Source organism: Arvicanthis niloticus, chromosome 22, assembly GCF_011762505.2.
Source record: "Arvicanthis niloticus isolate mArvNil1 chromosome 22, mArvNil1.pat.X, whole genome shotgun sequence".
NCBI lineage: Eukaryota > Metazoa > Chordata > Mammalia > Rodentia > Muridae > Arvicanthis > Arvicanthis niloticus.
The window spans coordinates 17,507,022-17,520,367 of NC_133429.1; the positions used below are offsets into that span (position 1 = coordinate 17,507,022).

Below are 13,346 nucleotides of genomic sequence, written 5' to 3' on the forward strand. Positions count from 1 at the left end.
ATACCTTGACCTGAAGCAGAGAGAGCCTTTGGTTGGGAAGTAGCCAGATTAGTTTAGAGGATTAAAATAGAGTAATACTGCTCGATTGTTGTGCCCTTAAAGTGTTAAATAAATATAATATTCCAGTCTCAATTATTTGGGGAGACAGCGGTGTTAAGAGAAAAACTATGTGCTCTCATTTAAAATGCTGTGTGTGTGTGTGTGTGTGTGCGCGCGCGCGCGTAAGTTACCTGGAGGACATAGTTGTTGTACTGAGAGAATGGATACGGTACATGAGCAGTTTAAGGCAACATCCTTTTATTAAAAGTATAAGGATCAAAATCTTTGAACAAGTAGGAAACTTTGAAGGTAAAGAAATGTGATTTTTGTTTTTTTTTAGAGTAATAATCCTAAATCGTTTTCCTTTGTATCAGGCACTTCTATAAGTTTTCCTTGTTGTGGAAGGATGGCCTGCAAACTAGATTCCATCTTCACAGTGGTCCTCTGGCCAGTGGACTTGGTAAACTGTCACCAGTTGAAAGCCCCTGTTTTCCCTTAACCTACAGCTTTCCTTTGTATTTTAGCAGAGGCAGAAGGGGCTACTTCATGCCGATAATTTTGCTACTGTTATGCGTTTTAGTGTAAATGTGTTTTCCCATGGTCTTAGGGGACCAAAGGGGTCTTGATCCAAAGGTTGAGAACCACTAGGCTGGAGAGATGGTTAATTGGTCGCTGCTCTTGCAGAGGACTGGCGTTTGGTTCCCAGCACCCACACCCGGTGGCTCACAACTGACCCTTACTCCAGCCACAGGGTCTCTGCCCTTCGTGGGCACCTGCACTCACATACACACTCCATCCACCACGCAAATGCACGTATTTAAAAAAAAAATAAATAAATCTTAAAAAAATATTTAATCCTTTTTTTTTTTTTTTGTCAAAACATTTCTGTTTGTTTCTACCATAACTTATTTAATTATACCTCCATTGTAGATTTGGGGCTATTTCCAATGTTTTATTATGTCGAGATAAATTAGTATTTTTCCTGTTTTCCATGTGACACAGTCCTAGATTACGTTATCCAAAGGGAGTAGCTTGGGGGTTGGGCAGATGGCTCAATGGTTGAGAGCAGGTACTGTTCCTGCAGAGGACCCAAGTTCAGTCCCAGCACCATGTCCGGCAGCTCACAATGTCTGTACCTCCTGCTCCTGGAGGATCAGTGCCTTTGGCCCTGAAGAGCGCCATCACACACATGCACACCCACACACAAGTACATAGAATTTTTTAAGAAACAGAGTAGTTTGGGTAGTAGGTAATTATAATTTTCAGAAAGTTATTTTCTCATCTTAGATTTCCAGTAGTGTAAGAATGGCTGTTTTTTTTTTCTTTTTTACTTTATAAATGAGTGAATCTTGAAATGAGTAAAATTTTTTAAAAGAATTTTATTTATTTTATGTATATGAGTATACTGTAGCTGCCTTCAGACACACCAGAAGAGGGTGTCAGATCCCATTACAGATGGTTGTGAGCCACCATGTGGTTTCTGGGATTTGAACTCAGGACCTCTGGAAGAGCAGTCAGTGCTCTTAACCGCTAAGCCATCTCTCCAGCCCCAAAATGAATACAAGTTGTTATATAAACATTTAGCTTCTGCTTTGGGCCTTGCATCCTGCTGAGCCACTCATCTCTCTCCCCTAGAAGTCTTTCCTCCTTGAAGTCATGTGATAGACTTCTAGGGCACTTCAAGAAACGTCTCAAAACCTGACTTTGGTGCTGAACTCCTAGACTTACCTCTGGTAAGATTCTAGTAAGATTCGTGTTGGTTTGTTACACTGAAGTCTGCCTTGTCTTTGCCTTGTTTTGGTGCCTGTATGCCTGCACGCCAGAAGAGGGCATTGCATCCCATTATAGACGATTGAATTGAATTCAGGACCTCTGCAAGAACAGAGCAGCTGGCACTCAATAGCCAGGTCATCTCTCCAGCCCTGTTTTGCATATTGCATATAGATTCAGCTTATAATATCGTTAACTGTTCATGTGCTGGGTTGATGGCATTAACTAACCCAATCACTAAATTGCCTCTAGTTATTAGAGCTCCTTTGTTTTATGGTTGGACATCAGAGGACATGTTAGAACTGTGTTTTCTCCCTCTACTCCTTGGGTCCTAGGAATGCAATTCAGTTGGGTCATCATGAGGTTTGGCAGCCAGTGCCTTCCCCTTGAGTCATGCCACCAGCCCTACCTAATAGCTTCTTAAAGAAAAAAGTTCCAGTCAGCTGTCCTGGCAGATGGTAAAACCGGCTTGTCAGCTTTCTCGTGGTTCATTCATAGAAAAAAAAAGCTCATTGTGTGGCAGTGACCTCTAGTGAAAGTTAGTGCTTTGCCAGAAAGACTGTAAAGTGGAGTAACATTTTCCTTTGCAGGTTACATGTCTTGCTTGTGACAACAAATCAAATACTATAGAACCATTCTGGGACTTGTCACTGGAATTTCCAGAGAGATACCAATGCAGTGGGAAAGATGCTGCCTCCCAGCCTTGTCTGGTTACTGATATGTTGGGTAAATTTACAGAAACAGAAGCTTTAGAAGGGAAAATCTACGTGTGTGACCATTGTAACTGTGAGTATGACCCGTCTCTCTGCACTTTTGTAACATTAATGTTAGGTGGAGACCAGGGAACCTGGAAGAAAGTGCTTCTGTCATAGCTATGAAAATGATTTTCTTTTAAGTTCTGCAAAAGAAATCAGGCATTTCTACTTGATAATGATCATTATTGATGATATTAAATTTCTTCTTGTAGTGCCGGAGAGGTGGCTCAATGGGTAAGGGCACTGGCAGTTCTGATAGAACCCAGGGTTCCATTCCCAGCATCCATGTGGCAGCTCAAATGTCTCACGGAGTCTGATGACTTCTTGCCACCTCAGGCGCACACATGTGGTGTGCAGACAGACATACAGGAAGGCAAAACATTTACCTATACACATAGAATAAAATAACAGTGATCTATCTATCTATCTATCTATCTATCTATCTATCTATCTATCTATCTATTTATTTTGGTTTTCCCAGACAAGGTTTCTCTTTATAGCCCTGGCTATCCTGGAACTCACTCTGTAGAGCAGGCTGGCCTCAAACTCAGAGATGTGCCTGCCTCTGCCTCCCAAGTGCTGGGATTAAAGGTGGATGCCTGACTCAACAATAGTTTATTTAAAAAATGTCCATGTCTCAAAAAAAAAATGATACAAGAACTTGAGATACTTTTAAAAAAAAAAAGTGCTATGGCATTAAACCTCGTGTTTCCTGCATGCTAGGCAGCTGAAGAGATATATTTTGATTATTTCCTAGAACCACTTAAAGTCACATTTTGTTCTGGGTGCTGCCTTAATTTCACATTATTAGGTTATGACATAGCCTAAGATCTATCTACAGGACTTGAGAGAGCAATGGGCCTTTGTCAGATTTGTTAGCATGAGTTTAAAATGTCCCAAATATCTTCATCACCAAAATTTTGGGATAGATAATATTATACATGTAGAATATAGTTTTATAGTAATTTGAATATGTAATGAGGCCAACAAATCCAGGCTTGGAAGGGCTGCTTTAATACAGGAAGGTGAAGACTTGCAAGTAGAAGCCAGCAGCCCAGCCTGGCTCCCTGTGTAGCCATACACAGAGTCCAAAAGCAGGAACAGAGTATTTAATAGCAACTGGGTCCCTGGAGGAAAAGCTTCTAGTAGCCAGTGGAAGCCACCCCAAGCAGACATGAGAGGCAGCTGCTAACCTGCACGCTCTGGGAGTGGATGGGCCAGCAGAGACTCCAGGGCACAGGCCCTAGGTGGACATAAGGGAAGCAGGGGAGACAAGACCTTGAGTTCTTGTTAAAAAGAGCATGACACTGGTGCGGCAAGGAAGAGGCCTGGGAAGCATTACCAGGTAAAGCTAAGAACACAGAAGGCTATGTGCAGTACACAGCCATGTGCCTGGGACTGGCTTAGTGAAGGCTAAATGAATTGACCTTATGTTCTTAAGAGTTCAGAAAGCGTATTATTAAAGACCGTATGGAGTAAAATGTTTACTTTCTCCTGCTAGCTGGCCTAGTCAAATCTACTTTTAAATATATAGCGGCGTTCTAGTTTATTCTTGCGTGAGTGTTTTGCCTGTATGTATAAAAGCATACCACATGTGTTGTGCCTGCAGAGGCCAGAAGAGGGTGTAGCATTCCCTGGGCCTGTAGTCGCAGACAGTTGTGAGCCTCCACGTGGGTCCCAGGAACTGAATCTGGATTCTCTGCCAGGCAGCACTTGCTCTCAGCTGCTGGGCCTCGTCTCTAGCCCTTGCAGGATTATTATTAAGTCTCGTACTTTCTTTTATGTCTACCCTGACTACACATCCATTTCTCGTCTTACAAAATGCACTACATTTCCTGAGATCAAAGCCTGTGCTCACCTCTAGCATGGTGTTATACCTGGGCCAGTGTGGGTGAGTTACATCAAAGAGTTCACTCATGGTTTTCCTTGTAATGTTTGAAACTGTTTTTATTTTATTTGTATTTTAGCAAAGCGTAGAAAGTTTTCGTCAAAACCAGTTGTACTCACAGAAGCCCAGAAACAGCTTATGATATGCCACCTACCTCAGGTTCTCAGACTGCACCTCAAACGATTCAGGTCAGTAGTGTTAGTTGCAGTTGTCTACCACTTATGGGAGTAATTGGGTCATCCCTCTGCTTAGGATGCATTACAGAAGTGAAAGCATCCCTTCCGGATATGCACTGTTAACCTTGGCCGTTGACTGACTTGTAGCTCTTAAAGATGCTGTCAGCAGACATATGAATGCTCTGTAAGAGATGGTAGGTTCCTTCCTCAAGATTACAGGTATGCACACACAGAAAGAATTAGGTAAAGAACTATATGCAAGTGCTGTCGGATTTGAGGAAGGGTGTTAACAAAAGTATTTAACTTTCCCAGAGCCTGTCTTAGGATACTTGGGGTCCTAAGCCTTTCAGGTCTTAGATGATATGGCCATGCCTTTATGAATCCTATCTAAAGCATAGATCCTAACAGTATAGCACAGGATGCCACTCCCAACACACAGCAAAACCAGTCTGCAAGGAAGTAGCTTAATTTGCTTACGTCTCTCTTACCAAGCGGAACAGAAACTCAGCAATGACCAGTGCCTAAGGAAAAGTTCTTCCTTACAAAGGGTGCCTCTGCTAAGAGGCCACTCCACTCTTCTCTCCGTGTTCTCTTCCCTCCAGTACATTCCTTCAGGGGAGGTCAGCAGGCCATTAATGGGACAGTGAAAAGGCTCCTGGAAACCACCACCCAATTCTGGTACAGGTGAAAAGCTTCTGGTAAAGACGGACGTTAGCTGTCACCCTCAAGGTCCTCCATATTTCTAGACTGCGGCTCTCTAGTCCTAGCTGGCTCTGAGCGTCTTCACTTCCACTGCTGACCTTTCTTTCTGAGGAAGGCAGATCCACTGCAGTTTCTGTGCTTCTCTTCGGGCAGAATGATATGGGCATGCATGTGTGCCTGGACACCCACTCCTTGGGGTGGTCCTTGCATCAGCCCGTCATCTGTCGGTGCCAACCATCTGCAGCTTCAAGTTGCCCACCCGGTCCCACACGCTCTGGCACTTGAATAGCTGCTGCCTCAGTCCCTCTGGGACGACTGATCTGGAAGAGCAGACGTCCCGGCTGCTGCTGGCAGCTCACTCCTGACTCCTGTTTCTAAATGCCACATCTCAAGGCCAAGGATTGTGCTTCCCACTGTTCCCCCTTTTAATCCTCTGATCTCAAGGCCTAGAATGTATCTCATGGAGCATGCCCAGAAGTTTCAGGTAAATAAAGGGAAGTGTCTTTCGGGAGGATCACTGAAACCAAAGAGCAGCGTGAATGAAGGTATGGAAGGAAGAATAGAACTTATGAATGAATGAATGAATGAATGAGGAATGAAGACAGGGTTGAGCAATTAATAGTAATAAGGACAGTGGAGACTGAGACTATATATATCAGGGTCTGGAGAGATGGCTCAGCAGTTAAGAGCAGTTAAGCACTGGCTGTTCTTTTAGAGGATGCAGGTTAAATTCCCAGCACCTACACAGCAGCTCACAACTGTCTTTATTTCCAGTCCCAGGGATCCAACACCCTCACACAGACATCTACATGCAGGCAAAACACTAATGCACATGAAATACAAATAAATAGAATATATATATATATATATATATATATATCACTTTTTTTTTCTTTTTAAGACAAGGATTTATGGCTAGACTAGGCTAGCCTCAAATTTAGAGATTACCAGTGCCTTTGCCTCAGCTCTGGGATTAAAGGCATGTGCCACCATACCTTCTGTATTAGAAAGCAGTGGGAAAGTCCTAAAAAGGACACTGTAAAATATAAAATGACACTGTAAAAATGCCAGTTATCATACTTTTTTTTTTTTTAAAAAAAAAGCAATGAAATAAGCTAATTTATCATTTTAAATTATTCTTTGTCTTGATTTTTTTTTTTTTAACTTTTTTTTTTTTGGTGGTGGTGGTAGGGGAGCATGTGCTTCGGTGGTGTGCGTGTCAAGGTCCAAGGACAATTTGCCAGAGGTTGTTCTTTGTGGGGACAGTACTTGGCAGTAGGCTCTTCCACCTATACCGAGCCTTTTTTTTTTTTTTTTTTTTTTTTTTTGGTTTTTCAAGACAGGGTTTCTCTGTATAGCCTTGGCTGACCTGGAACTCACTCTGTAGACCAGGCTGGCCTCAAACTCAGAAATCCGCTTGCCTTTGCCTATACCGAGCCATCTTGCCGGCTCTTAAAATCATTTTTTACACAGGAAGTGCAAACTCAAAGCTACTTAGGATGCACTGGAATAAACTACCCAGTAGCCATGTCTCTAGAGAAAAACATCATAACCATATGAAAAAAGGCATCAAAAAGAAAGTACACCAGTACAAAGATTTTAGTTATCAGCGGGTTCCCTTTCCCTAGGTCCCCTCAGCTTGCTGGTGGATCTTACATTGGAATTTATCTGTTACCACAAAGGACATCTTAAAATCCTGATGAACAATAGGGATAGAGGAGGTACTGGGGAGGACAAAACAGAAACAAAACCAACAGCAACAACAACGACCAGTATCCTAGGGTTACTTTTGCTGTGATGAAACACCAGGACCAAAAGCAACTTGGGAAGGAGAAGGCTTGCACTTCCACATCACTGTTTTCGACTGAAGAAAGTCAGGGCAGGAACTGATGCAGGAGCTGATGCAGAGGCCATGGAGGAGTGCTGCTTTACTGACTTGCTCCTCAAAGCTTGCTCAGCCTGCTTTCTTATAGACCCCAGGACCACCTATCCAGGGGTGGTACCACGCACAGGAGGCTGCCACATCAATTAGTAATTAAGAAAATGCCTTCCAGGTAATGTTCACTACTCTCAGATGACTATAGCTTGTATCAAATAGAAATAAACTAGTCAGCACATAAACCTTTCCCAGACATGCCCACTCCTTTATGTTTTACTGTCTAGAAGTGCTCAAGCCCAGACCTTGAGGGAAATTGTGTGGAAGCTTCATTATATAGTATCTGGTATTCATTCTGGTATCTCTGGTTCTCCCTTTTCTTGGACTGGAAGTCTAAACAGCCTCAGCAGCCTCTGACCACTCAAGTGCATACAACAGGCTCATCAGCCCTTCTGAAATCCCAAGGAAGGTCCGAGGAAATGGAGGGCCACCGGCTAGCACACAGCTTCACACACTGGAGTAGAACTTTCTGGCCCAGCAAGCTGTATAATTCGCATGGCTTGCCTTTACTTCTGCACCATTTTGCACTATACTAAATATTTACATCTTTTTCTCTTTAAAACCAGTGTATAGCTGGGCAGTGGTGGTACACGCCTTTGATCCCAGCACTTGGGAGGCAGAGGCAGGTGGATTTCTGAGTTCGAGGCCAGCCTGGTCTACAGACTGAGTTCGAGGACAGCCAGGGTTACACAGAGATACCCTGTCTCGGGGGTGAGGAGGAGGGAACCAGTGTATATTCCTCTCAGCATGTGTTGTTTTGCATCAACTTCATGTTTTAATATGTCAGTGATAAAAATGCTCCTTGCTGTGCCAAGATCCGGTGATGGGACACACCAAGGAACAAAGTGACATTACAGAGACTTATTTGATTCTTGTCACTTAGACATTACTGACTTAGTGTAAGAGTTGTGAATTGTTCTTAGAAATTAAAAGATACCTGTGTTTCTCTTTCCTCAAACCTACCCATCAAAGAAAGATACCTCCCACTCGAGATGCCCCTTTCATGCCATCCATAGCAAGGCAGAATGTGAAACTCACAAGGCTAGCATTCATTCTCTAGGTTTTATCTCTGCATTCCAGAAGACAGTTATTTCAGGAAGCCTCCTGCCGTAGTTGCACAAGGCTGTGATACCACACTACTTGGGGGAGAGGGGGGATAAAAGGCAAGACATTCAGAAGTTCAAGGTCTCCCCTGGCTACATGGGACCCTGTCTGAAAAGACAAGCACGTGGCAACAAAAATGACGAAGAGCTTGGAATATAGCACAGTGGTGAGATGCTTGCCTACCAAGTCTAACACTCCCAACGCTACGTGCACGCGTTGTTAAACTGACAAAGCCGACTTTACTGGGCCTTGTTGCAGAAGAAACACATATCCCTCCACAGCTACTCAGCACTAAGAACATGTGTCACATACAACTGCTGTTTTAGATTACACACTCTGCGGAATCAACCGTTAAAAAACCGATAAAGCTGTCTAGACTTACATATGGCAAGCTTTCTTCCCTTGATTCTGAAGTGTCACTTGTTTTTGTTCCTAGATGGTCAGGGCGTAATAACCGAGAGAAGATTGGCGTTCATGTTGTCTTTGAGGAAACCTTAAACATGGAGCCCTATTGCTGCAGGGAGACCTTGAACACTCTCAGACCAGAGTGCTTTATCTATAATTTATCTGCTGTCGTAATCCACCATGGAAAAGGATTTGGCTCAGGACACTACACTGCCTACTGCTACAATTCTGAAGGAGGTAGAGCCAAGAAAACCAAGTTTATATTGGGTTAGACTTGCGAGCTTCTGCTTAGGTTTTTGTTTTTAGCAATTTCTAAGTTGGCCACTAAGTCACCTGATCACCCACCTGCCTTCTGTCAGACAAAGGCCTTCTGCAGTCAGTGTTGCTGGATTTTTGGTGGGTTGGGGGTAGGGTGGGGTACAGAAAACATTTTATAGGTTTGGATACTTTTTTAGACAGAACCTCAATTTATGTAACTGGCTATTGTGGAATTCAGTGTGGATACCAGGCTGGCCTTGAACTGCCGTGTTCCTGCCTCTGCCTTTCCTGAGGGCTGGGATTTAAGACATGTGCCATCAGGTCCAGCCAAAATATACATGTAATCTTTTCTTTCTTTGGTGTTGAGACAGTTTCTCTGTAAACCTGGCTGACCTGGTACTCAATGTATAGCCCAGGCTGGCCTCAAACTCAAGAGATAACCCAGCCTCTGCCTCCCAAGTGTGCTACCAAGCCCAGCACTGACCAGTTTTTCTTAAAGTCACACTTGTATGTTCACTGGTTTGTTAGAGAACAGGTTATTTAATGACCTGGAGATGGCAGATACTCGTTCAGATTTAACAGAGTCACCCTCATCTGTCCTCCAAGTCCCTTCTACAGCTGCCTTTCTGCTTTCCTCAGCAAAAAGCTATTCTCATAAAGAATCTGTTAAAACTACTAGGACTGGGCTGGAGAGATGGTTCAGTGGTTAAGAGCACTGAATGCTTTTCCAGAGGTCCTAAGTTCGATTCCCAGCAACCACATGGTGTCTCACAACCATCTGTAATGGGATCTGATGCCCTCTTCTGGTGTGTCTGAAGACAGCTACAGTGTACTCATTAAGTAAAATAAATAAATCTTTAAAAAAAAAAAAAAACCTACTAGGACTATACTGTGCTTTATAGTAAGTAGCTGAAGCAATAATTACTATTTCCTCTGGGAATAGAAGGTGTCAGGTACATGTGTCAGGTTCTGTAACTCCAAACTACTAAGCACAGATAGGTTATTGCATAAAAGGAATATGACAGAATTCTAGAGTAACACTTTCCCACTGCAAAGAAAATGAGCCTGCCATTACTTTCCTGCAAGAAACTCTTCTTTTCCAGTCAGAGGCTTTTGTAGTGGAAACTTTTGAAATTCTTTTACAACTACTGCTCTTTGTGCTTCACTCTAGGGTTCTGGGTACACTGCAACGACTCCAAGCTAAGCATGTGCACTATGGAAGAAGTACGCAAGGCCCAAGCTTATATCTTATTTTATACTCAGCGAGTTACTGAGAATGGACACTCGAAACTCTTGCCTCCTGAGCTCCTGTCCAATAGCCAACACCCCAGTGAAGAAACTGATGCCTCTTCTAATGAAGTCCTTAGCTGATCCAGACAGTGGGCTCTCGTTATTTGTATATATACTTTTTAAATGGGCTGACTTACGATGCTGGGCTTCATTGTTTTTATTCTGTAATTATGATCAGTGCCTGCTGTGTTTAGACATTGTGTATTTAACTACAAAGTTTTTTTTTTGGTTTTTTTTTTTTTTTTTTTTTTTTTTTTTTACAGAAACAAAACTATAAATATATGTATATCAACTATAGGCCAACTAAAATTTTTTTCAAATATTTTGAGTTTTATACTTTTAGTGTTTACCTCAGACTATTATTACCTCTTATATTTTGATGTCTTAATTGCCTCAAATCATGAATTTGTGCAATCTACTAAAGAAATTCAGGTGGCATCATTTTATATATATTGTCACCTATTTATCTTTTGTAGCTGTTTTCTATACAGAGTCGAAGTACACGGGAAGATGCTCTTCACAGATTCTTAATAAGAAAAGAAAGCCATTGGTGTATGAACTCCAGTTCTGCCCCCTTGGAGGTAAACAGATTGGAAGTGAGATGCTGAAGCATCGCCTAGGCCCAGTTATTCCTGAGGCTTCATGCTTCTACAGGGCTCAGAATAGATTTAATGCAGATACTGCTCTTTCACTACATTTATTGCTTCCATAACTGTCCTTTATTGAGCACGAATTCAAAGTGAAAATGGCAGATTTACAAATGGTATACTATAATGAACTTTGGAACTATGGGCAGTGAAAAAATAGTTCTAATAAAGCAGTCACAAAATTTTGAATTTAGCAAACCAGTACATTATGAGATGATACAAATGTAGTTTGAGAAGTGAGTTTTATGTTTAATTATTGTAGATCTCTTACGTACTTGAGATTCAGTTCAAAGGAATGACACAAATGCATAGGGACATGTATACGGCAGAGAAGACAACGGTTCAAGCACGGCACTGGGGGTTACATCTAAGATCTCATTTTTCTTGAAGTAAACTAAGCCTGACTCTTGCTAGGATTATGTGACCATTGGGACTCTCTCAGGACCCTGGCCCCTCTTTAAAAACACTAAAAGTGATCAAAACTTGAATTTACTGAAAGCAAGAGAGATTTCTGCTACGTTCTAAAGAAAGCTTTCCAGGCCTATGGAGCTCTGCCGCCACCACCGCCGCCGCTACTGCCCAACCAGCTCAGAAAGGGGGCTCCACCAACCTAAAGATCCCAAGGTCCCTGTTAGCCACTGGGAGAAGCTTTTTCCCTTCTTGCTAAATAAAGTGACTTTATTTACAGCTTACTTCTATGCCAGGAAGAGTTAGTTGTCTTTAGCACAGACTTCTGAAAGGAGTGTCACCTGGGGCAAGCAGCCTATCAGAAACTCCAACAAAAACTGCATCAACCTACAGAAGAATCATTTGTGCCAAAAATACAGCTGGAGTATATTAGATCTGAAAATGCTCACTTACCCAACACGTATGCAAACTGTTGCATCAACTGTTAAATATACCTCATTAAAGATTTATGTGATAACGGTACCGAGTCCAGCCTTTAATTTCAAGGACTGTGTTTTGAGTCAACACATTGTAGCACCTTATTTTTACTGGTAATTAAAAGGAAGAAACAAAACATGAAACCAGCACACAGCAGCCTGTTGTGCTTCTCACTATATTTTGTTGTGAATCTAAAATTGCATTGAAAACAAAATGCAAATGATGAAAAAGAAACCTGTTTCTTATTAAATACCTCAGATCTACCACGGATGTCTGCACTCTTGTTCTAACAAAAACCCAACAGTTTAGGTTGTAAAATAGTTTACTAAAGGCACTACTGTTAAACTTCACACGCAGACTTTGTTCCAGTAAGAGGGACATCACTAAATGCAACAATGAGTTTAAGGGATACACAGCTAGTAAGCAAACACATGTTGTTTTTGGCTTTGTGTTGGTTTTGCTTTCCTTTATAAGGCCATACTCTTTGAGGATACAATGTCCTTCTCTGCTCCCAACAGTGCTCTGAGAGAAGTCTGGACCTTACAAAAAGACTGGCTGGGCAGTGGCGAACGCCTCTAATCCCAGCGCTTGAGAGGCAGAGGCAGGCGGATTTCTGAGTTCGAGGCCAGCCTGGTCTACAGAGTGAGTTCCAGGACAGCCAGGGCTACACAGAGAAACCCTGTCCCGAAAAACAAAAAACACAAACAAAAACAAAGAAGAGACTGCTTAAAAGCTCTTAGAAAACCCTAAAGCTCTTTGTTTAGGGGTCAGTTTATAAGATCCTGGGCTTAGCTATCAAACCACTCAAAAGACAGGAACATGAATCCAGAGCCAGGGTAGCCAGCTAGAGAACCTTGTGAATGTGTGTATTCGAGGGGAGCAACGTGACTATGAGCACCATTCAAGCTGCCCACAATCCAGGTCCAGAAGTCTACCTTCTCTTTAGAGCCAATGTGGAGCAAAATAAAAATGATAAGGCAACCCAGCGCCATTGTGCTAAGGCATACACAAATTAAGGCTTTACCTGGGCAAGTAACAAATTTTGAAACTATGGTAGAACATTTCTAGCAAACCACAAAGATTTTAAGCAGCTAAATTATCGGGCCCAGTTTAAACAGGTTAAATGTAGCTTTACGTTCAAATTAACACACGATTTATAAAAGATAAAGCAAACCTCGTTTCCTCAAGTTATCTGATGCTGGGACCTCCAACTTGGAGGCCTTGAATGTTGAGCTCACAGAGGAAAAGGCCAATTCCAAGTTAACTTTTCTAATTAGGACAAGATTCAAACTTATTTTGCTTGTGGCTTTAATGTTGATTTGGTTTTCTAATGTGGAATACATATCCTATAAATATGAACACTGGGTTAAGTGACATTTACTTAACATAAAGGTTTTTCCAGTTGGCACAATGTTTTCCCATGATGCTTAAATCAGTACATGGGGTTGGGGGAGACACAAAATATGCTTCTACAAAATAAAAAAAAAAAAA

At 42.1% G+C, this 13,346-nt stretch overlaps 1 protein-coding gene across 4 annotated transcripts in view; it reads left to right on the forward strand.

Moving 5' to 3' along the window:
* The window catches only part of Usp44 (ubiquitin specific peptidase 44), a 46,632-nt gene extending 34,733 nt beyond the window's left edge, over nt 1-11,899 (forward strand). Inside the window, exons 6-9 of one of the 4 annotated variants that reach the window (XM_076920014.1) lie at nt 2,400-2,595; nt 4,532-4,640; nt 8,807-9,012; nt 10,205-11,893. In XM_076920014.1, the coding sequence (XP_076776129.1) occupies nt 2,400-2,595; nt 4,532-4,640; nt 8,807-9,012; nt 10,205-10,404 (711 nt within the window). In that variant the 3' untranslated portion in view covers nt 10,405-11,893. Of the gene's footprint in view, nt 1-2,399; nt 2,596-4,531; nt 4,641-8,806; nt 9,013-10,204 lie in introns of all 4 variants that reach the window. The other 3 variants (XM_076920015.1, XM_076920017.1, XM_076920016.1) reach the window with 3 other exon arrangements.
* Nucleotides 11,900-13,346: the final 1,447 nt, after the last annotated feature.